The 23,543-nt window shown below is 36.4% G+C and overlaps 2 protein-coding genes across 7 annotated transcripts in view; one reads left to right on the forward strand and one right to left on the reverse strand.

The window, feature by feature from the left end:
- On the forward strand, positions 1 to 23,179 carry CCDC39 (coiled-coil domain containing 39). Of its 6 annotated transcripts, none has more exons than XR_009743166.1 (20): positions 1 to 236; positions 800 to 919; positions 1,452 to 1,598; positions 2,640 to 2,798; positions 3,790 to 3,882; positions 3,968 to 4,096; positions 5,831 to 6,022; positions 7,707 to 7,810; positions 8,133 to 8,265; positions 11,590 to 11,784; positions 12,497 to 12,661; positions 13,915 to 14,052; positions 15,409 to 15,617; positions 16,892 to 17,015; positions 18,242 to 18,401; positions 19,557 to 19,663; positions 20,901 to 21,041; positions 21,182 to 21,449; positions 21,951 to 22,202; positions 22,807 to 22,866. XR_009743166.1 is itself a non-coding variant. In XM_061452448.1 (20 exons), exons 1-20 carry the CDS (start codon positions 126 to 128, stop codon positions 22,967 to 22,969), a joined length of 2,859 nt encoding a protein of 952 aa, XP_061308432.1. In that variant the 5' UTR covers positions 1 to 125; the 3' UTR covers positions 22,970 to 23,179. The 6 variants fall into 6 exon arrangements, 5 of the variants coding, with proteins under 5 accessions (XP_061308432.1, XP_061308435.1, XP_061308434.1 ...); XM_061452448.1 differs by having other exon boundaries at positions 21,182 to 21,361; positions 22,114 to 22,202; positions 22,807 to 23,179; XM_061452451.1 differs by lacking the exon at positions 21,182 to 21,449 and having other exon boundaries at positions 22,114 to 22,202; positions 22,807 to 23,179.
- The window catches only part of TTC14 (tetratricopeptide repeat domain 14), a 14,140-nt gene continuing 10,249 nt past the window's right edge, over positions 19,653 to 23,543 (reverse strand). The window contains exon 13 of the mRNA XM_061452457.1: positions 19,653 to 20,254. Within this exon, the coding sequence (XP_061308441.1) occupies positions 20,127 to 20,254 (128 nt within the window). The 3' untranslated portion in view covers positions 19,653 to 20,126. The remainder of the gene's footprint in view (positions 20,255 to 23,543) is intronic.

The raw sequence follows: 23,543 nt of genomic DNA on the forward strand, positions 1-23,543 counted from the left end.
GGAGGCGGCCTCCTCCGCGGGCACTTCCCGTTTGCTCGGCCACGGGGGCTTGCCGTTGCTAAGGGGACGGGCAACGCCAGGCGCGGCGCGGGCCAGCCGCGCTTCCCCAGTGCCTGGCGGTGGCCATGGACAGCATTAGCAGTAACTCCACCGCCTCAGTGCTGGCTGAGCTCTGCTGGGACGATGGCTACGCCGTCCCCGTTGCCAACACGGAGAACAGGGCCCTGGAGAACGAAGTGAGAGCGGGCCTGAGGCCGGGGGGGGAAGAGGCATTCACCTCCAGCCAGCAGCTCCAGAGCGCTGCTCCCACCGCACCGCCCTCTCGGCTGAAGGGGGTATCGACGTCCTGTCCCTGTCTTCCCGCCTCGGGGCGCGGGGCGGCACGGAACCCTCCCAACCACTGCCGGGGTGCGGGGCCCGGGGACGGGGGGGGGGGGCGAGTTAAAGCCCATGAGCTCTGCGAAGGGAACGGGTGGCGATGAACTAGTCTTAGAACGTGGGACCCGCGTGCCTGCAGACCTTGTGCCGCGGAACCCTGTCCTGTCTTCGGCGAGGGGCAGCGTTCCGAGCGTCCCGCCCGCCCGCCCTCATGAGGCTGGCGAGGGCCTGTGGAGCCCGGAATGCAGCTTTCCTTAGCAGAGCCGGGAATGTTCTGAAATCCCGCATTTCACAGCGTTGGGGGAACCTAGTGCACGGTTCTTATGTTTTGAGATTAGTAATTGTAATGACTGTATTTTTAAGTAGATGCAGGTAACCAGCACTCAACTAAAAATACTTGACAATTCTAACCCTTAAATAGCTGCAGAAGATGCAAAAAGAAAAGCTAAACCTGCAAAATGAGTTGACCAACTTTGAAGAACGTATAGGAGCAATGACATCCCACTTGAAAAATGTGAGACAAGAGTTCAGCCTCACTCAGGTAAATTGCTACCTGTAGCAGATGCGTTTTATCAGGCAGACTTGTAACCTGAGTATCTTTATATGCTGGTTTCCCTATGTATTTTGCCAACCTTATTAGAGCTTTGTCAGGCCTTTATTCCAGACTTCTAAAGGAAACAAACTGTATATCTCAATGCTATTACTTGATGGTCATTAAAAAGACCATCCAAGATCAAATGCACCTAGAAGAAAGCTAAGAAGGATACATTTTAGAATTTGTTTATGAACGGGAATTTTTGTAGATGCTAAGAAAACAATTGATGAAAGAAAATAAAACATCAGTGTAAGGGGACAAAATAGATTTAGAATGTTTATAATGGTCAAGACTTAACTGTGAAGTATTAGTGAAGACTTAATTTGTGGACATGAAAAATGAAGTCTCATGAAGTCTAGTCTTACACTGAGTTAATTGGCCAAAATGGGTGATTTAGGGAATTTTATTTGTTGTGGTTTTTTTAATATATATATATACTTTTTGTTTATTGTGAAATTATAACTGTATTATTCTCTAGTCTCTTTACAAAGCCAGAGAGAATGCAATTGAAACTGAAAAACACTTTAAAGCCCTTGCTGAGAGAGAACATGGACGTCTCAAAAGTGAGATTAAACGACTGGAAGATGAGATAGTTTCCTTAAGAGTAAAGAAAAACAGTCATGAAGTAAGGTTTTAAAGTTTTGCAAGATAACACCAGTATTGAAATTAGATTTTATAATTTGTCCTCACTTGCACTTACAGAAATAATGTAACTCAAGTATTGCTAATTATAATTAAAAGCTATAAACAATAATAAATGATCTAGGTGTGCTTTTCCTTGCATAGGCAAGTAGAGTAACACTGACTAACTCCATGCATAGACTGGTCAAGACTTAGCAAATATGAGCTAGGTATTGAAAGACTTCTGGTTTTGGTGTTCTAAATGCCAGATACACAGCCACACATCTATATTGTTAAGACTCGCAGGTATTTTCTTTATGGTTTAGAAAAGACATTTTTGATGGCAAATCATCTTTGCATAAAATAAACTTGGGGCATGATTTCAGCATAAAAAAATTGCTTTAGGCAAACAACAAAAAAGTAATTCTATTGAATTACAGTTGCTTTTCTGTTTAATGGAACTGTTCCATTTCCTTTCCATGAATAATTTGTGTTTATTTTTTTATTTGCTGGCTATGTCTCTTCTCATTATGTCTGTTTGTAATCTCCAGTCTCTCAGAATGGGTAGCAGGATTGAGATATCCTTGTATACAGCTGGATCCTGATTCTCCAAATTTGTGTCAGGAAGTCTCTTCAGAGTCATGTGGGGCCATCTGTAAATTCATATGCAGGGTAAAGGATCTAAGAACTGAGGCTTAGTTTGTGAGGGAGAAATTTTACTCTATGATGCCTCAGATCAGTTCATTATGTGGAATAAATATCTCACATATGTGTATATCTTGCCAGAGGCTGACTTTCTTGTTTAAAATTATTTGCATTTTAAGTTTGTGGTAACTTACTGTCTTCTTTTTTCTTTAAGACCCAAATGTCTATTTGCTAATAGACATCCCCAAGTATAATACACATTTAACAAAAAAGAAAAAGCTAGCAATACTGTTGACAAGATGTGTGTAAACTTTTTACAGTACCTTGAGCTGTTTGTTTCAGTTACTATTCAAAGAATATTAGATATTTAATATTAAATCCTTTTCTCCAATTTTATTAGAATACTATAAATAAAACCACTAAGAAGTTGGAAAACTTGAAACAACAGATGAACTGTGATGAGGAAGTTCTGGAGAACTGGATAAAGGAATCAAATCGTAAAGATAATGATGCCATCACAATCCAGAAGTATGCACAAAAAGATGAAGGGAAACTAGGAGTAAGTAGCAATGACAGTGATTTTCAGAAACAAGAGAAAGAACCATTTTAGTATTTGCAGACCTTGTTACGTTATCTAGTCTAGTAAGATTGAGACAAGATTTTGTACAACAGCGCTTTTAAACTGGTTTCTGCTTAGCTCAACAGGGCAATTCTATAGGAGGCTCATTTTAGAGGTCAAAAAGAACAAGTTTTATAAAAGATGGAAGGCATAATTAAAGGCATTAATTTTTTCATCTGGGTAAAATTAAAGGGGTTTTTGTTTGTTTGTTTTTTTGTTTTATGAAAAAATGTGCAAATAAATAATAAAGTGTGAAAACAGTGCTACTGAATTGTTCATTAAAATGCATGCCAAATATGAGCAGATAATGTAGCTTTTCCCATTTGAAATGAACTTGTTAATGTTACTGAGAGCAAAGTACACCTACTTCAGTAAATCTACCTGGAATAAGGAAAAATGGTATAAATAGATACTCCACTCACAATTTCAGACTTTATATGGGTCAGTGCTCAAGTATATTTTTAATTTCGAGATAGGTAGGTAACTCAGGTTAATATTCTTTTGAGTCTTTACGTACAGGGAGGAGGAGTTTTCTTTTTACTAATTAAATACTGAATCCCAAATCTTTAGCTTACACATACAGTTTCACTGATGCCATTTACATTAGCAAGTGGCACAACATAGGAAGAAGAGTAAAGCAAAATAGCTGATGCAGAGAATGCCACATACACATTTACACACAGTGTAGGGTTACTTTGGCCTTGCTGCCGTCTGATCCTCAAAAATGTAGGAGGCTAGATTCTCAGGTGTTTGTTCTCTAAAATACAATAAACTGATGCCTCAATATTCATCCCAATGTACTAGAGCCTTAAGAATTTATAAGTTGTTATATATTTATTTTCAAATACATAAACTAGATGCTCTTAAGGTCCTTTCCAATCCTAAACATTCTATGAATTTATGATTATATTTTCATATCCTTTTATTTTAGGCATTAATCCTTCAAGTAGACAAGTTGACCATGCAAGCAAATCAGAAGCGCAAAGCTCTTGATAATGAACTTACAGAAACCATAACAGCACAGGTTAGTGCTTAATGTTCTTGAAGATACCTTGTTACACATGAAATGTTTAACATCAGAAATAATGGGGGTGCTTTCTTATAAACAGATAGAGCTTGACAAGACAGCTGAAGATTTTCGCAGAGTTCATCAAGAAAGGCAAGAAGTCATCAGGCAGTGGGAGAATGCAATACAACAGATGCAAAAGAGAGATCAACAGATTGATCACTGTGCTTTGGTAAAACTGCTGTCACTGATTCCTATCTGTGTATCAGCCTGCTTTTGTGTCTATGATATTGTTAAGACGTTTGCTCTTCACACATAAACTGGTTGGTTGTTTTAGATGTTCAGTGGTTTCTTTGTGTCTACCTCTATTGTATCGAGGTGTTTCAAAGTTCAGGTATTACTGAAATATATTCAAAATTTATTTTGAAAGCAGTATCTCTCAGTGTAAGTAACGGTGCTCTGCTCGATACTATGCAAGCTTTAATTTTTTTATCTCAAGGTTGTTGGAAAATGCAATGCATGCCATTATCATCTTTGATTTAAGAAGCAACAAGATGGAATGATGTTTGTAGAGATTAAGGACAGTCAGCTGCAAGAGGGGGATTCTTTGTCTGGGCTGAAATATTGAAAGAAAACAGAATGCTTGGAATGGAAGGAATTGGCATTTCTAACTCTGTGAACAAATGCCTGACTAACATTTATGTCAAAATTATGGTAAATAATCACGTTAAGGTTAAAAATTGGTCCTTGCATACATTCTGCAAATGGGGAGAAGCAACACCACTCTTCTAAGCAAAAAAAGATCTTATTTGGATCTTTTAGTTAGTATGAATTAGTTTTGATTTCTAAAATATATAGTCTTCATTGGTTTTGTCAGTACCTTGCGCACAGATGGTACAATGGCAAGAGGTACAAATGAAGTATATTTTGTTCTGGATTTGTCAAGAGAAGTGTGAGCTCCTCTGAAAGTTCTGCTGGGCAATAGGACAGATGGACCAGAAAAAGCCTAAAGGATCAGTGCAGAGGAAAAAAATATATTAATGTGGGTTCGAAAGTAACAATGGCTTTTTTTTTTGAAGAGGGAAAAATTATAACCAAATTTACAAGAAGAGTCTACTTAAATCTTTTGCTTTGCTAGTATGATATTTTTCTTCTTAAAAAACATCAGCTTTAAGTTGCTCATGTGGGTATTACATATACCTTGAACAGAATCAGAATGGCTTAAACATGAATTAAGATATAATGCTAAAGAAATGTAATAGTAGAAAATGAGAAGCCAGAATAAATGCTACCAAGCAGAAAATATAACTGCCTAATTTAGCAGAAATATTTTGGATTCCATAGTATTTCAGATCAGAAGACTTCTGCAAAGAACAAATGGCAAACAGATAGTAAATAAAACCTCAAACAAACAAACAGCACTTCCCAACAGAAAAGCCCCAGCTCTGGCCAAACTTCTGTACATTAGTAGTCCACAGAATACTCCTACTGATGCTTTTGTGAACAGTTTTGGTGTGGTTTTTTTTTTTGTTTTGGTTTGTTTTTTTACATAATAACTACATTATGATTTGCCCAGCAGCTAATTTTTGACTTAACCTTTCATAATACACAGTTTTCACTGAGCTGTAAATCTGTCAGCTAACCTAAGTGTCACTACTGTTGCTAATTTTGCGGAGCTTGTTGGGGTTTTTTTCCCTACTCAATGAAAAATAATTTTTATTTCATACAAGTTTATAGTGTTAGGGCTTCTTGAAATTATGGGACTATTTTGGAACTTTCCAGTCCAAGCCATTTGTAGTATTTTGTGTTGTGATGTATTAGTAGAATGATGTAATTTAAGAATGATGTGATAACTGGGCTGTCTCATGCAAAGAGTAGTCTTCATATCAATTTTCTGGTTGTATCCTTTATTAACGTATTACATCTTAACTAAGGCAACAAATCTGAAATGTTTTTATCCTGATAGCTAATAGCAGAGATAAAACAGGAGATCAGAAAAAAAGAAATGGTGCTGAAAGAAAAGACTGCCTTTTTGGTGAATGAAACCCTTAATAATATGGAATATGAAAAGAAAATTTCTTCTGCTGAACGGGAAGCTACCAGCCTCCGACATGAGTATCAAACTCAGGATACTTACAGGGTTAAGCTGCAGGATGAGGTAAGGATAACCAAACTGTTCACAAAACCAGACTGAAACTGTAACTTTCAACAAGATGGAGGAAATACAGGAATAGGGTTTGCTTTTCTCTGGTTTTAGACTTGACCCTTAATAATTCAACAAAATGCTTGCACTTCTCAGTTTAGTCATGATTATTGGAGTCTGAACCCTCAACTTAATCCTTTCATTGATAGTGGTGAAGAGATTAGCTTGTATTCTCTGCTGTATTGGTATAGAATGCATGAATATTCTCTTAAATGGGGTAACTCTTAAATACTAAAGATGGATGCGTGTCTTGCCTTTAGCATACATAGACCAGTATTGTATAAGGATGAGAGAAACCTTTTCTGGATACTAAACAATTCCTATACAGTCCTCTCAAAAGTGAGTGTTGATGGCCCTTGTAGACAAAATTATTGGTGGAAAAAAAAAAAACCAAACATTTTCACATGGCTTTCTAATCAAGAGGCAGTAGGATAGGGCTGCCCTGTGAACAAGATATACTTGATGTTGTCCATATGTTGTTGCTTATATTTAACCTGCGCTTAAAGCTAGAACTGAGCTGCAATGCTTAATTGCTTAAATTAGAAGTAACTGCTTAAAATAGAAGTATTTCTAAGAAGTAATTCAAGTTTCATGGCTCTGTTGAGAAGGGATATGCTTGTATTGCCTGAGTAAGTTTTCTCTTAACAAGAAAAGCAAGATTGGCAATTAAGAGACAAACAACACACCCACCCCCCCACCCCGCATCTTTAACTTTGAATAGCTCTTTCTGTAGCAGGTAGTTCATAAAATGATATCCTAATGAAATTGTAGCTAGCTCAAACAAGGTGTGTGGGCTGCTAGATTACCCTCTAATTCATGCAAACTTGAGGCTTCACAGAATTGGTAGGTTTTCATCTTCCAAATGTGAGATTTTTGCTTGAAGTTTTTTTCCACAATCAATACTATCTAATGTGATAATGAGAACAGTCTCCTGTTATTAGGTGTTAAAACATTTGTGGCATGCAAGTGAGAAACAAGGAAAGAAACAGACTTGCAGTTCAGCTGACAATTTATGACCTTCCAATTTCTCATTCTGGTACAGAGGGAGACCTGCTAGATATACTTGATCAGGTTTCTTCATCTGTGAAAGTGAAAACAATTACAATGTTAAGTGATACTATAAAGATGAATGAGCTACTGATTGTAAAGTATTCGTATCCTGTTCAATAAGTGCATGCTGTAATGTATTTTTTACCAAATTAAATGTCTCTGTATGTCACAGTGTTCCATTATCTTAATCAAAATAATGATACGTGCCCAATAAGGTTTGAATTAGTAGCATTGATTAGATATAGAAGTTATTCCATATTAACAAACAACTTCTCAAAGTCAGATGTGCTCTATAAAACCATGGTGCCACTTATACAGATGCTGCTAAACAAGAATTGCAGCCCACAGCACCTTCATAATTCATTCTATATTCTTAATATTTTGTGCTAGTATTCAGATTGTGCAACTTAGTCTATTGAGTTTACTAGCTGTGCCTATTTACAGCACCTCAAAATTAGCAGCACTTCTCATTTGGAAAACACTGTTAAAAGGGAATACTTTTCAATAAATAGGTCCCTTACAAGTTTAAATATTCTAATGTGTACCAAAGTACGTAAGAGCTTGATTGCTCCCTTTTGTAATTTATTAGCTGAATACTTTGAAATCCACTGTGGACAAAACTGCTTCTGATCTGGAGTCTTTGAGAACACAAGTAACCAATCTGAAGAAAGAAATTAAAAAAAAACAAGCCAGGTAAGAAGCAGACCTTTAAAAATATAATTTGTAAGGGTTAGCACTATAATCAAATCCTTGAGTTAGCAGAGAACCTTAAATCATGTTGATGATTAAAGCCTCCAACTTTTTGGTTACTTCAAGTCCTGCATAGTTTCTGGCAATACTCCTGGTAGTCCTTGCTATTAAAAGGTGTAGAAAAAATCTGTTAGGGCCTTGGTTACCACTGATTCCTGTTCAGCCTACTTTATTAGGTAACTGCTCAGCAATGTATGCTGCTTGATTTTGTCAGTGTGTATATGCTATGTACATTGAACTTGATAAACCATGTAATTTTCTTTAGATTGAGCTTTCTTAATGAAAAAAATGCAAGTCTTTCCAATAAACTGAAGCTTGTGAGTGAGGAGACACTCAGTTCAGAAGACAAAGCTTTGAGGATGGAAGAAATACTAAAGGAAGAAGAAAAAGTTGTCAAGGTAAAATGTTTTTCCTGGTTTCTGCAAATGAGAATTCATTTGAATTTGCAAGCTCTATCTAGAACAAACAATTTGGATTAAAATGAAATGTAAGTATTAATATGACGTGTAGCTATTTCATCAAATGATGAGCTAATGTGCATGTAGTCACCGTCCTTGGAAGTGTTCACAAGCTGTGTAGATGAGGCCCTCTGTGCCATGGGTTAGTGGTGGCCTTGGCAGTGCTGGGGTAAGGGCTGGGCTGGGTGATCTTAAAGGTCTTTTCCAACCTGTTTTATTCTATGATTCTATGTAGATACATCGGTATCTCTGCCAGGAGCACTCTGGAGCAAAATAAGTGGTCCTAGTAATTCAGAAGACTGTGTCCCTAGATATGAACACAGGATACCGAGCTGTCACTGTACAAATCAGATATAAGCCCAATATTCTGACTACACCAGTGTACCTCTGACATCAACTAAAAGCGACTTACAACTTCTTGTCCTGATTGACATAAAAGTTACTTACTGGAATGTGGCAAATTTTGCTATATAGTAATATCTTCTGCTTTGTAACAATATTAAAAAAATCAAAATTTTTGTATTTTGCTTGGCTCTTTCTGGGAGTTCATGTTTCTAAGCATTCTGTTTTATGGACTGCTGAGGAGCAATGGTCCTTGCGTTTCTATGAGTTTCCTGTCAATAAGGTTATTAAGGTTGAGAATATTCTCAGGATGACTTTTCAGTAACCTTACCACTGAAAACTTCTTGGCTTCAGTAAAATACCACCAAAATTTATTAACCTGCAAAGAGCTATGATATTTGCAAACCAGGATGCAAAAGACTTCTTTTATTTTTTTCTTTTAAATCTTTTAAGGAGATTTGGCTGCCTTGTCCCATCTTTGCTACTTGAATTCTACTACATGATACTCCGATCCATCTAATTTATTGTGGACTATTAAATTACTCACTTTAGATTTTATTTTCATAATGAATAAAGATTTTGATCTGGGAAGTGGCATGTACAGCTGTAATACGGTGACTTTTTAACATATGTAATAATACTTTTTTTAATTCAAACCCCACTTCTTATGTCACAAATTAAGTATAGGAATAAAAATATCCTAATTCATCATCATCTGATGAACTGCAAAGGGCTTTTGAATAAATGCAGTATTGTAATGCAATCATCTGAAACTCCCTGCATTTCCAAAAATTTTTCTACTGGTTTTGTTACTTTGCTACTAATTCTCCTAAAATATTTTACTTTTTACATTTTTATTTATTTTTTTTTAAACACTATGCTGGACAACTTAGTATCAGATATGCTAAAACATTTTTTTTTTTTTTACTGTAGAATGCCCACGTTAAACTAGTGTGACAGCAGGTCCTCCCATCCAAGTGACAACAAAGCTGTATCTGTGCATACCACTGTATGTTCTTCACCCCTCTCCCCCACCTTGTTCTGGTTTTCCTATAACATCTATGTGAAATAATCCCTTGCAATAGATTGCTATTTTTCAAACTTTTTCACTTGACAAGCATTACCTGTACATTTTAAGTACACTTACAGAAACTAGAGAGGGGATGTCTTTCCTTTACAGTTTCTTAAATTACAGGCCTTACTTTACTGGTTTTGATTTTCAGATAACTTGAAAATAAGTTGTAATGATATAACAAAATAGATTGAAAATGAAAACCTTACTTGCTTCTCCTTAAGACTGTTACCAGGGTGGCTAAACCATTAGCAGTTTCTTTACTTGTGTCTGTGGCAGATAACCTAAGATGACATTGAGCTTGGCAGCTCCACAGCTTCAGGGTAATATTTTAACTAGGATGAACGGTTCCTGAACAATGTCTGAAATGTATTAGTCAGAATCATGCCTTCTATCACCATTAGACACACATGGCTATTTGCTGCATCTATTAATTTACTGTGAAGAGATATTTACAGGAACAATGTGTATGAAATGTCACCGTTTTGCACTTTTAGTTCTGTGATACTTCTCCTTCTTCAATCTCTGCCAAAACAATGTTGAACAGTGAAGCTTACTGAGTATCTTATCTCTAGTAAATGAATTTAGATATGCAAGAAAGACAATGAAATGAAGGTTTATGATTCAGTTTTAGTATACAAATTAATCAGTCACTAGCTTCTCAAAAACAGCTCAGAATTGGGCACATGCATAAAAACAGTTTACTTCTGAAATTAAATTCATGTGTTCAGGCATGATCCAAAGCCCACTGACAGTAGTATTAAATGCTACAGGCTGTAATGATTTCATATTAAACTCGCACCTGCTTTTTACTTCCTGAGTTTTGGATTTGGAATTAGAATGCGATTATGAACTCTTAGAGGAGGAGTTATCTTTTGCTGTTACTAAAGCCAGCAAGATGGTTCACAAATAGATTCCACAATGCATACATATAAAATCAAGATTAAGCACAATTTTAATCTATGTAAACCAGTGAATTTTAAGGTGTTTTGCTTTATTAATTTAAATGTGCATTTTCAAACTCTACCAGACTTCAGCAAAATGTAAATGAGACTTTCAAAACAGGATTGTGATGCCACATCACTTGTCTTAGAGATATACCTTACAGGAGACTAGCATGCTGAACGGTTTGAGCTCTGGAAGGTCTTCAGTTTTTTGCAGGAAGGAGTGAAAGGAAGGGGGGGAAGAGGAAAGTTGCCTTCTTTGCTAGGGTTATAAAAAGAAAATAATCTCCATTTACTTGGTTTTCAATACCTTTCAGGTTACCTGAAATGTTCATCATTCTCTCGCTGCAACAGACCCTACTAAAACATTATTGACTGATTCAGATGTTTATGACAACTTACCTCTGAGAATAAGGAAGTGATTTTAAAATGTGTAATTAATTAAAAAAAAATATTTCCACTTAGATAAACACACATATATACATACATACATACGCATATACACAGAGTTATGTTTTAATAAACCATTGAAAGCTTTGTATTGCATTTTTCCAAATATTCATGTATACTTGTAGTAGTAAGGAGGGGTTTTTTTGAAAGGAGGGCAGAGTTTACTTTTCTGAATAGCTGAAAAGAATAGCATTCTGTAACAGGGAGGAAAAAAAAAAAAAAGTTATGCAATAGTAGGGAAAGATCCAAGTGAAAAAACAAATAAGGTTATTTTCTCTGTAAGTCTAAGACTTTTCTGGTCAACCATTTTGAAGATCTTCCATTTTCATGTTAATGGATATAGTACTGAAATTCTTAAATCTATTAAACAAGATTAATAACAGCAAGTAATTCCTCAGAAATTACTTTTGATGTGATTAAGTACTTTCTACAATCTAATGATTAATTTGTCACCAGGAAAAAGACAAAGAAATAAACCAGTTAAAAGATCTGCTTTTCAAGAAGACTCAAGAGTTTAAGGGGCATAAGGATAAGGAGAAGTGTGTTCTAGCAGAAATTGAAGCAAGTCGGTCATCACTTAAAAAACTTAAGAGCCAACTGCACAGACTTGATGCAGATGCATTAAACCAACAAGAAATAATATATAACCAGGTAAAATGTTAACATACTTTCATGCTATGATTTTTTTCTTTGGTCTTATGAGAATAAGTTGCTTGAGCTCTGTAATGTCTGTCAACATCTTGGCATTTTGGAAATGATATGCAATATAATTTGAAGTCTGCTTTTATTTCTGTCTCTAGATGTATGGATATGGAAATAACTGAAACTTGCTACAGTACTGCCTATGTTATGTGCTTCTATTTCTTTATTTTTTGAATCTGCTGCTTTTCCTACTAATTTCTCAAATCAGCTCCTTACTTTGATCCTTCTGAATCACAGACACCTCAGGGTACGTTTTTAAAGCAATACAAGAGGTACATGCCAAAATCCTGTTATTTCCTAATTGGATTTTGTGCATATTTCCTATGCACGACTTTGAAAATTTGCTCTTTTATATCAGCATCCACTGGTAACAGCAAGATGGCAACTCTACTGTAAGCTTCCCTACAGCAGACTGTGCTGAGTGTGCTTTGTTAACTCTCCTAGAAGATTACTCCTGAACCATCACTGCACATCAGTCACCTAAGAATGTTTTGCTAAGAAGGTCTATAAGCCATAAATTATTATAGAAACAATAGCCTAATTGGGTGACTGTCTTAAAGCCAATATTTTGATCCAACTTTATATCCAGTGTTTTAGCTTTGTAGGAAGGCTATAACTGCTTATCTCACACTATTAATTCTCTTAAAAATTATTTTAACAGGATTTTTATATTCAGCAAGTACAGAGGCGGCTGTCACGGTTAGAAGGGGAGCTTAATACAGATGAAAAACAAGTTTTGGAAGCAAAAGTTGCTGAACTTAAGAAAATTTTAGAAGAAAAGAAAAACACATATGATGTTTTACATGTGCAGTACAAGAAACTTAAGGTAACTTCCTTAAAACATCAGGTTGATTGTGTAACATCTAGAAACCTCAGTGAATTAAGCAGTTTGGGTCTTTTAATTAATAACTTGTTATTAGATTAAAAGATATCTGAACTTAGTTTTCCACACAATGGTTACACAATGTTCCCTATACCTTCCAGAAAAATAGCTCATTACTGCACAACTGAGACACCTTAGCATGAAGACAAGCATTGAAATATTGACAGCAAGCTTAGCATTTCAAGATGTGACTGACTGCTTGCATGTGTCTTGAGTTTGTTAGGACCATGTAGAAATAGGAGGATGTTATGCTGTGATGTTACTATTTACTTTCATTTTTTTTTCATAAAATGATAAGTATATTGCATTTAAAATTGTACAAAGCAACATTACTGAATTAAATAGTCTTTGAGTTACATGATCCCATCCTGACGTGTAATTCAGAAACACTATTTTTCTGTCTTTATTTCTATGTGAGAATTTTACATGTACATGCGTGTGCTCTGGTTTTACATTATCCAGTGACCATTATTAATTCTCTAAAAATGCACTTAGCTCTCTTACCTCCCTTTCCTCCCTCCCTGCCTTGCTTCCCTCCCTCCCTTACTTTTCTGCATTTCTTCTGTAGCCAGTTTGTAATTTATTTTTATAAGGAATGTATTTTTTTATCAGCTACACTTTGCTACATATAGAAACCTCTTTTCAAAGAGAAACCATACCAAGATAAAAATCAGGTTTTTAAAAAACTACTTATAGGTAAGTCCTTGAAGATGAGATCCATGCAATAACAACATTTAATGTTGGGCAGCTGATGCCCATGCTTCAGTTTTCATAAGATGCAAAATATGAGCAATATAATCAAACACTGAAACACACCTCTGGAGTATTATGAAAGTCAGATGGTTTTGAAGATGAATTATGAATATCAAAGTCATAGTCAGACATGCCAGGAGTTTGTTTAGTTTTTTTTATCCAGACCAAAGTACATGATTATATTAGAATTGCCCCATTGGTTGAAAGATCTGTATTGTATAAATAACAATTACTACGCTCCAAATAAAACAAGCAATGACATTAATATTGCAACAGCACTCAGCACGAAGACTGCAATGCTCTAGTCAGCAGCATATGGACACAAGGAAATGATAGTTCCTGGTTCCAGGACTTAAAAAAATATTTCATTTAAAATTAACTAGCGGCTTTTGGTGCAACCTGCATTTACTGTAATAAATTAAACATAATTTACTTGGAAACAGAATGATGTCCATTTCCTCAAGAGAGCAGTGGATAAGACAGGAGAAGAAGCAAGCGGTATGATGAGCAAGATAAATGACCTAAATCTTTTCAACGACAGATCAGATCAGGAGTTAAAAAAAGCTAAAGCCATCAAGCAGGTACAGTATTACTTTGCAACATATACAGGACACGTTTTTGCAAAACACACAAACTCGTGACTTGATCTGCAGGCTGTTCTCTGCCTCCCACAGTGTTACATCATGATCCCTGTAAGAACCCTCTTTGTATTTTTTTAACTTGCACCTTCATTTCTAAACTTTGAATCATTTTTCTATTATCTTCCTAAGCCAAGTGTTGCTTCCTCTCTGTATGCAGCATAGTTTTTGTTTGGGTTGTAATTTTTATCACACATTACATATGTCACAATATCCAGTGGTGTGTTTTGTTTTGGTTTTGTTGTTGTTGGTTTTGGTTTGGTTGCTGTTTTGTTGTTTGTTTTTTTTGGTTGGGTTTGTTTGGTTTGTTTTTTTTTGAGAAACAATTGCCTTTAAAGTAGAAAATATTCAAGGATGTCTTTACCTAGCACTGAATTTTAATTCTTAATCTGTGATGCCAACTAATAAATTTGGCTCGGGTTTGTTATTAAATTGCAAGTTTTTTTTCCAAGAGATTGTTTGGATCTGTCTATATTCCAATCTAAGGAATTAGAAAGAAAATGGAAGCCCTTCTCCACATATTTTGATAAACATAAAAGCTCAGTCCCAATCCTCGAATTACTTCTTATTTATTCTGCAATAGGCTCTGGTCTGACTAAATGGAGCGCTAAAGTAGTAGAAAAATAGAGGGTCTAAGTAGCAGGGGTAAGAGTTTTGCTATCAGCTGAACTGGTGTACTTGCTCCTCAAAGAAAACTCTCTTTCCTAACCCAGAACTTTTCTTGGGGATAAAATTCAGGGGAACGAAACAAAGCTAATGGCATAGAAGATCTTGGAGGAAAAAAAAATGGTAGAATTTGGGATTCTTAAGAGACTTAAAAAAATTATTTAAAGTGTTTGTATGCTAATGGAGTTCACCACTGGCTGCTTTTCATAAGCTTTGGTATATATACATTTTCTTATGTAACAACACAACTTGTAGACCTACAGGATCTAGAATGGATTCCACAACAGGTTCAAGTGAGAGATTAACTGCTTCAGAAAGTTCTTTGCAAGGTCTACTGAATTTCTTTGAAATCACCTAAACTGAAAGTAAGTTGTAGACGGAAAGGTCTAAAAACCCAAAACTGAGTCTGAATTAGAAAGTCTGATGAATTCATATAAAACCATCTTACCCCCTATTGCACTCACCATGTAAACTGACAGAAAATGAGAAAGTGAGAATATTTCTAAATGCAAAGCAAAACGAGTCTTACAGTTGTATATATATTAAAGATAAAATAATGGATGCCTTTTAAAAAAATTATTAACTGTTAGAAATCTTAATTAAAAATTTTGACTCCTTTATGGCATTTATTAGGAGATGATGGTTGAAGATAATCTCTTAAAGCTGGAATTGAACCGTCTTCAAGATATTCTGTGTAATAAGTCAAAGAAAGTTCTAACACTGGAAAAACAAAAACTGGAGCTAAAGAAAGCCATAGCAGAAAGAACTGAGGAAATTAAGATTCATAAGGCAATGATGGATTCTCAGATGAGACTTGTGGATCAGGAACGGCAACGCATAAGGTAATTATTCTCACATAAATTTAACTTGTAATTTTTCTTGAATACTTTTCATATGGGGACTTCCTGAAAAACATTTTACCCAATTTCACCAATGGAAGAAATTGAAGATGAAATAAATCTTGCTCAGTTACTGAGACAGTTGAGGCTAGTAAGAGATTGTGTCTCTGAAATCCAGCTTTAACCAGTTAGTGAACAAGAGATTACTGTTTATTCTGTTAGTGAAGATCCTTTACAGTACTGAGAGGAAACCTCACCTGCAGATATCTTTTTAAAGTAAATGTCATATGTGTGTGACCATTTTTTTCTTAAATAATTGGGATATGTGCAATCATGTCTGGAGGTACAACAAAGTATTTCAAACAGAAAAGTTGATTTTAAAGAGGGTTTATTCCCAACTGCTTAATAAAATTGTAATTTCTTTGACTTACGCAGTAAGTCTTTTTGTTTTGGGTGGTTTGGGGATTTGATTTGTTTCTTCCTTGTAACAAATGTGCTCTCTCCCTTATGTGTTTTGTATAACAAAATTAAATGTTGTGACTCATGTATGTACCCTCTTGTAATGCAACCACATATGAAATAACTTTTCCCTTCTGTAACAATCAGTTCAAAGTATCTGGCACAGTTTTAGCTCCGAAATCTCAGTATCTCTATCCAACCAAAAATCAGCACGTCAGCAGCTGAACTGCTGAAATCTGGCAGGCTTTTTATTCATCCCTCTGCTAACCCCACCCCACACAACAGGAAATTAGACTGATTTAGTGTGACTGAAGCTTAACTGCTCAGCAAGAGTGCAGAGTGTGTGGTGCTTTTTCCTTTGATAATTACACAGCTAATTGATACTTCCATGTAATTTGATTTGGGGTTGTTGCCTACTGTTGCTTATGCTCATCTAATAGCAGCAATATTAAGATAAAATCAGCAGGGGGCAGCTTGTGCAGCTGTAGGTTTAGATGCCAAACCTCTAAAAATTTTCGAGCAGGGCTGTGGCACAGCCTCCCAGGATGCAGTGATATGGAACATGAAAATAAATTTGACTTTGCTCAGAACTGCAACAGAAGTGCAAGTAACCAGAAAAACGGATGACTGTACCTGGGAGAACACAGCAACAAGAGCCAGGAGCAGCACAACTGCTGCCCTGCTTGCCTCCGGGTATATGGGCAGGCTGCTGGAATAACTTCAGGAATTTAAATTGTGGTAAGAACTGTGCACAAAACACTACTAGGCAAACAATTTCTCAACCCATTTAACTTTTTTTCTTCCTGAAAACAAATCAGTGCTGAATTTCAAGATCGCCTAAATAAAATTTATAAACTAAGATGCAGATATGAAGTTCTTACTATTGTTATGACACCACCTGAAGGAGAAGAGGAGAAAAGTCAAACCTACTATGTAATTAAGGTATTTTATTAATATAATTCATTATCATTCAAGCATTTAAGCTATAGATTTCCTTTGGCTCTATTCAAGTTACAAAGACAACCTCCTTGCCTACTGCTTACTTTCACTCTGTTTTTTGTTATCTGACACTGTTTGTTATTTAAATGATACAGCAATTTCACATGAGTCTCCGTGGAGCCCTAATTTTGAGTAGTTTGAAAATTTTCATTTTGGTGATCATTAATTTACATTAGGACACAAGAAGTACTGGGCATGTGGTTATTCAGTATAAACTGACAAGTTTACCACTGTCTCACATCTAAATTATTCTATGCTTCAGATTTAGTTTTAGCTATTTATTATACTATATGGTATTTCTACCTTGAAGAATGTCAGCTTTCCTCTTTTACTTCTCACTTATGCATACTTAGGCTTTCTACTAGGGAAAAAAGTCTTTATCCATAATGCTATACTCCAGTTCTGGAATGAGAATATATTATTTTTGATCTTCACAAATTCTGATTTCCTCTTAAAGCAAAATGCTTCTAGCTGTGGTCTTGGCTGTGAAATTGATCCTTTTCTCATTCTTAAGTGTTAAATTTCATAATGATGGTATTTGTGCTATTGTGAGATGCAGCACAGCATAAGACCCTCTTTAAAACCCTTGTGGTCACTGGGGGTGTACATCCTCCACAGCTTTGGAGGTTTTTCACCCTATCAGATTTTTTGAGGGGTTACAGAAAATACTTCCCATCCCCGACTGGGTGTGTTTCTTCAACCTCTCTGATCAGATGAGGACTTTCAAGTGAGTAATTCCCAGAAAAACTGGATGACTTAACACTCGCTCAGTGGTTTTCTGTAGCATACAATCCCAACTCTTGGATTTTGTGGGCAGAGGAAACAGATGTGAAGCACGTGCTGCAGTTCACATCAGCAGTGCAAACCATGGAAACCGCTTTGTACACCTATGCGGATACTGCTAATCAGGACCTTATGAGCTTAGACAGGGAGGCAGATACCTGTAATGAAATGCATATGGATGAAATACCTCAAAGAACTCCCAGTGCTGTGAATAACTACTCCTTCCAATTCCCTAGTAACTCAAATCTCAGGTCAAGACTGACAACAAAGCCCCATATCTAACTTGGATTGTTTCCCCTAATATTGCAGGTATTTTTTTTTCTGTATAATTATCCTTATATTTTCAATATGCGTGCAGTCACCTAAAATATCAGTTTTATTTTCAGGCTGCACAGGAAAAGGAAGCACTGCAACGTGAAGGTGATGATTTAGATGCAAAAATCTGCAAAGCTGAGAAAGAAATTGTAGCTCTGGAAAACACTTTGTGCATACTTAATAACTGCAACAGCAAATACCGAAACTCTTTCAAGGAAGTCAGTGAGACAAGTATGTAAAGCATAAATTGATATTTGCTTTGTGAGTTACAGGCGATGGTACATAGTAGGGAAATTCCATGGCACAAAAGAATGAATCGTAGAGAGACTAAACTGATAGTAGCAAAAGGGAGTATAATTCACACACTACTGTGAAGGGTTCAGAAGAATAAGCACAGAAGAAAGTGCAAGCAAGGTGTGATTAACTAATATTTACATTCTTCTATCCAATTTATGTGAAAATCTAAGCCTGTATAAATTTTGTTGAATAGTGGAACTGTGGAACAGTCAGAAGAGACAAAGCACAACAATGACTACAGGTAGGGTGGGGGCAAGTCATTACTTGGGAGAAGTGTCTGCTTGAAATACACAGGTCTAGTGGATAAAACTTTGCATAGCACAAAAGGCACTACTTTCTCTGTAGTGCTGCATCACACACAGCTAATTCAAATTACAGAAGCAGGACAAGCTGTGCCACTGCTTGCCTTTCTGTAGTAGACTGAGCCAGCTTGTGCACAGAACTGTACCCAGAGTAATTATACTGACAGCTTAGGTATGTGTGCGCTATCTAGCAATGAAGACCGATCCCTTAGCTGCATTATCACTGCCTCTGGTTTTTCACAGGGAAGGGTGTGGAAAAACCAGTAACCCGTCATGTGGGAAAATCAGAACAGAAAAACTTAAACTCCATCATTTTAGTGTAGTGTTCAGCAGGTTTTAAAATATGAACTACCTAACTACAAGTTTTTGCATATTGGAAAATCCTCAGAAGTCTTAAAAATATCCTCATCTGTTGTTTTTGTGCCACTTAGAATTCATAATCTTGCTGTCAGTGGAACTTCCTTTGTTTAGTGTGTAAAAAGCATGAGAAATTACATAAACTTAATTCTTGAGAATGCTTCTTTAACTTTTGTGCCCTCTGCTGGCTCTAGAAACATCAGTTCTTAAATCATTCTCATGAAGCCAGTTACTTTTTCACAATGATTTGGAATTAGCAGTAGAGTATTTAAAAAACCCTTAAACGTCAAGGTTTCTGCAATACTACCAACACTAACATAGTAATGTTCAGTGATGCAGTTACTTTAGAGTGTATCTTAATTTAAAGTGAAATACAACTGTATACACAGCTTGTCCAGCAATAATATTGCCTTGTTGCATGGAATCACAGGTGAGGAATATGAGGAAAAATTGAAACTAGAGGAGGAGAAAAGGGCTGCTGATGAAAAACACAGATACAAACGAAGACAGATCAAGGAACTTAAGGAAAAACTCCAGGTAAAATACAAGTAGAAGTTCCAGTTAGACAAGGCTGCAGCATGCAGCTAAATCCATGCAAGCCATCCTATTGAAACAACAGGATATTGTAGGACAATTTTTTGCCTGTTCTTTTATATTCTATGCTCTGTATGAATGGATATGATTTTTTAAGAAGGTTCTACCTCTCCCTTCAAAAACAAAGTGCTTATTTAATCACAATGTAACTTAAGACTTTTTATTCACACACAGCTGGAAGTTGCAAAATCCCAGATCAATGCTGATAGTGTTCTGTTCTGGCATCCAAGAAAGCAGTTGTATTTTTGTGTAGCACACACCACTATATTGCATCATCCTGTCTAGTACTGCAGAGATTCAAATCCACACACCTTGTGTCCCCTGGCATCCATGTCCCAGGATTTTTCTAGGAGAACACATTCTGGTTTATTAGCATTTAAGGTGCTTCAGTTTAAACAGAATTAATTCAGCTTCGGAAAGCTAGCTGGCTCTTAGAAGGCCAAGCATTAGATTCAGGTAAAGGATAGCTTGTGCTCCAGCTCCACATAAAGCACTTACTCTTGGCTCCCCTTGTTATCAAAAAGCCCACTTGTCCTGTAAAAAAGAACAACACTTAACTCTGATATGTGACATTTTAGTTACAATTTTTTAAGGCACATGAAATTAAAGGCACCTTGCAATATCCCACATGGTTATTCTAACTTCAGTCTTCTCTCTACTTCCTGAATCAGTGGCTGCGCATCAACATTCTTATTGCTTATTACACCACCATAGGACATACACCTTACTTAAGAAATAACTTCTCTTAAAAAGAAGGACACATATTCAGCAGGGAATAAGTCCTAGGATATAATGAGGTGTGTTAAGACATAACTTTTGCTTTTTTCCTTTATTTTCCTTTATTTTATATTACTTTATTATTTCCTTTCCCCTCTCCCTTTTTTTCTTTTCTTTTAAAAACACAGAGCTGTTCTTTCGGAGTGGATGTTATTCAATCATGGTAAGGTGGTACTGTGTGATTCTTTAAAGATATGTAAATTACCTGGTAGTCTCTTTATCCAAGTATTTATCCACTGAAGTCTGACAGGCAGAAATTTTTGAGTTATCCTTAGTACTAACTGCTTGGGCTACATTTAGAAACAAGTAGTGTAAGGTCTGGTATCAGTACAAGGTAATACAAAAAGTGAGAGGGTATGACACTGCTTTATAAACTCAAACTACTGTTCAAATGAATTTGCAGACCATGGAGAAAAGTTTTGATATGGTACTGAAGCAGGAGGCCCTCTTCCAGGAGCAAAAGAAGGAAAAACAAGCTCTTGTTTTGCAACTGAACAAAGACATAGAAGAACAGAGGCCAAAACTTGGAAGGGTTATAAAACAGGTTTGTATAGTCATTAATGACAGCTTCTGACTTTATAGTAATAGACGTAAGTACAGTTAAACCCACAGAATTTAAAGTTGGGCTTCTGAAAAAGCGTTGCATTTTCATAATAGCAAAACTTTAAAAATATTTGTTAAAAGTGTTCCAGGCTATCCAGGGAAATTCAGTCGCAGAAGAAAACTAAAATGGAAACACAGGACGAAAAAGACATTGATCTTCGTGAACTGAAAAGCTTCAACAGAACCATCGACAAATTGCTAGCCAGCATTCTAGAAGCAAATCCTGATTTAACCATGCCCTTTCAAATATACTTCCAGCAGGTGAGCTTTCCTGTTAACTGACACCAAGATCTTCAGTGATAGCTCTACCGAACTGATGATGAATGTCTTTCAAGGGCAACTCTCTGGTGTCCTCAACATAAAAAGGACATGGAACTGTTGGAACAATTCCAGAGAAGGGCCACGAGCATGATCAGGGGACTGGAGCACCTCCCGTATGAAGACAGGCTGAGGAAGTTGGGGCTGTTCAGCCTGGAGAAGAGAAGGCTGCGTGGAGACCACATAGCAGCCTTCCAGTATCTGAAGGGGCCCTATAGGGGTGCTGGAGAGGGACTCTTCATTAGGGACTGTAGTGATAGGGCAAGGGGTAACAGGTTAAAACTTAAACAGGGGAAGTTTAGATTGGATATAAGAAGGAAATTCTTTCCTGTTGGGGTGGTGAGGCACTGGAATAGGTTGCCCAGGGAGGTTGTGAATGCTCCATCCCTGGCAGTGTTCAACACCAGGCTAGATGAGGCCTTGGGTGATGTGATTTAGCGTCAGGTGTCCCTGCCCACAGCAGGGGGGCTGTAACTAGATGATCTTAAAGTCCTTTCCAACCCTAATTATTCTATGATTTTAACTCTTAAAGTCAACAATAAACTATATTTAACAGTAAAACAGGAGAAAGTGCTCATCTCCTTATAACATCTCTTCAAATGAGAAAGATTATAAACCCTACTGGTATACCCATGCTTACCATACAACCATTATGTCAACTTTTTTTTCTTTTTTTTTCTTTCCTAATTTTCTAGTCCAATTTAGAGCTTCCTGCAATTGCTTCTGCTGGTGGTAGTCAAGGTTCTCAATCACCATTCTCACAAAGCTCACTAGCTTCTCTCCGGTAAGTGCCAGCAGTGGGGTTTTTGTTTGGGTTTTCATGTAAGTTCAAGTTTAAACCAGCTGAACTAGTGTCTAAATGACAGAATTCCCCACTCCTTAAGACCTTCTCAATTTTCTACTTTCTGAGCACTCTATAAAAACTTTCTCCTTATTTTTCTAGCACACAGTTTACTTCAGCATCCACCAGTTTAAAACAGTAATTACAGAATAATTACATTTACTTTTGCTAACTGTGCTCTAATTAAAAAATTGTTTCACATGATAAAAGCACAAGTTTGGGCTCCAGCCACATTTTGCACTTTCTAGTGTAAGCTCCTTTTCCTAGTTAAATAGCAAAGATGGATACATATGCTTTTACCAATACCATTTTCCCCTATTCAACATCTATGCAAATAACAGTGCATGTAACATGCTGAATTGGTTATGATTGAACATTCTCACAGGGTACTTAAGCAATTAGTGCTGATGTCTACTAAGATTCTTGGTTGGGGATCTTGCCTGGAGTAAACACTGCTGTTGGGCAGCTTTGTTGTAAGTTACCATTAGAAGCTCTATTTGAGATGTGGGGATTTCTGGACACTGATGAGTAAATATTTGTGTTTCAGATCCTCCAGAAGCACAAGTTCAGGCACTAGTCAGACTTCATCTCTCAAAGTCATAGATCTGTGCTTGCCTATTGACTCTTCTGCAGAAGCAGCTGCTGTTGGTACCCAGCCATCCAGCAGAGCTAGCACCTCTGATATTTGTAAAGGCAAAAGAAAGTCTTAAGTAATCTTTTGAAGGTCATAGTAAAGGCTTCAGACTACTTAAGGCTTCTTAATTGATTAATCTGTAACTTAACTTTTCTATGACTGTATACTAGCAATCTTAGCATTAATTTCTATCAGAAATATATGTTTTATCTTTATTCTACAGTATGTAATAATGTAGGAGAAATGTTAAGCATATGTTTTATATAATAAATTAACCTTTACATTACTCTCTCATTTTGCTGTTTGAGAACTAAAGAACTTTAAAACCCTCCAAGATGCCTTTTCATCCTTACAATGAAAAGGAGTTACATTAAAGCCATTAATTTTTGTACACTAGTATGTTCACTGCTGTCAAAATAGTTTTATATTACAACAACCCAGAAAAGAAACTGTATGCTTCAAGCTAAGACATGACATGACTATTTGATTAACAGTCAAGGTTGATCTTAACTAAGCTATGTTAGCATTTCAGAACTGTACTTTTTCTATTAAAAAAATTACAGAGTACCTTTTCTGCAACTGACCCTAACTACGGCATTACTTGGAAAACTCTCCATTGAAGTACACTGAGCATTGCATAGTGTACCAGG

Source organism: Pezoporus flaviventris, unplaced genomic scaffold (genome assembly GCF_033815535.1).
Source record: "Pezoporus flaviventris isolate CSIRO_AGI_PZ_B2104156 unplaced genomic scaffold, CSIRO_AGI_Pfla_v1 ptg000013l, whole genome shotgun sequence".
NCBI classification, from domain to species: Eukaryota; Metazoa; Chordata; class Aves; order Psittaciformes; family Psittacidae; genus Pezoporus; species Pezoporus flaviventris.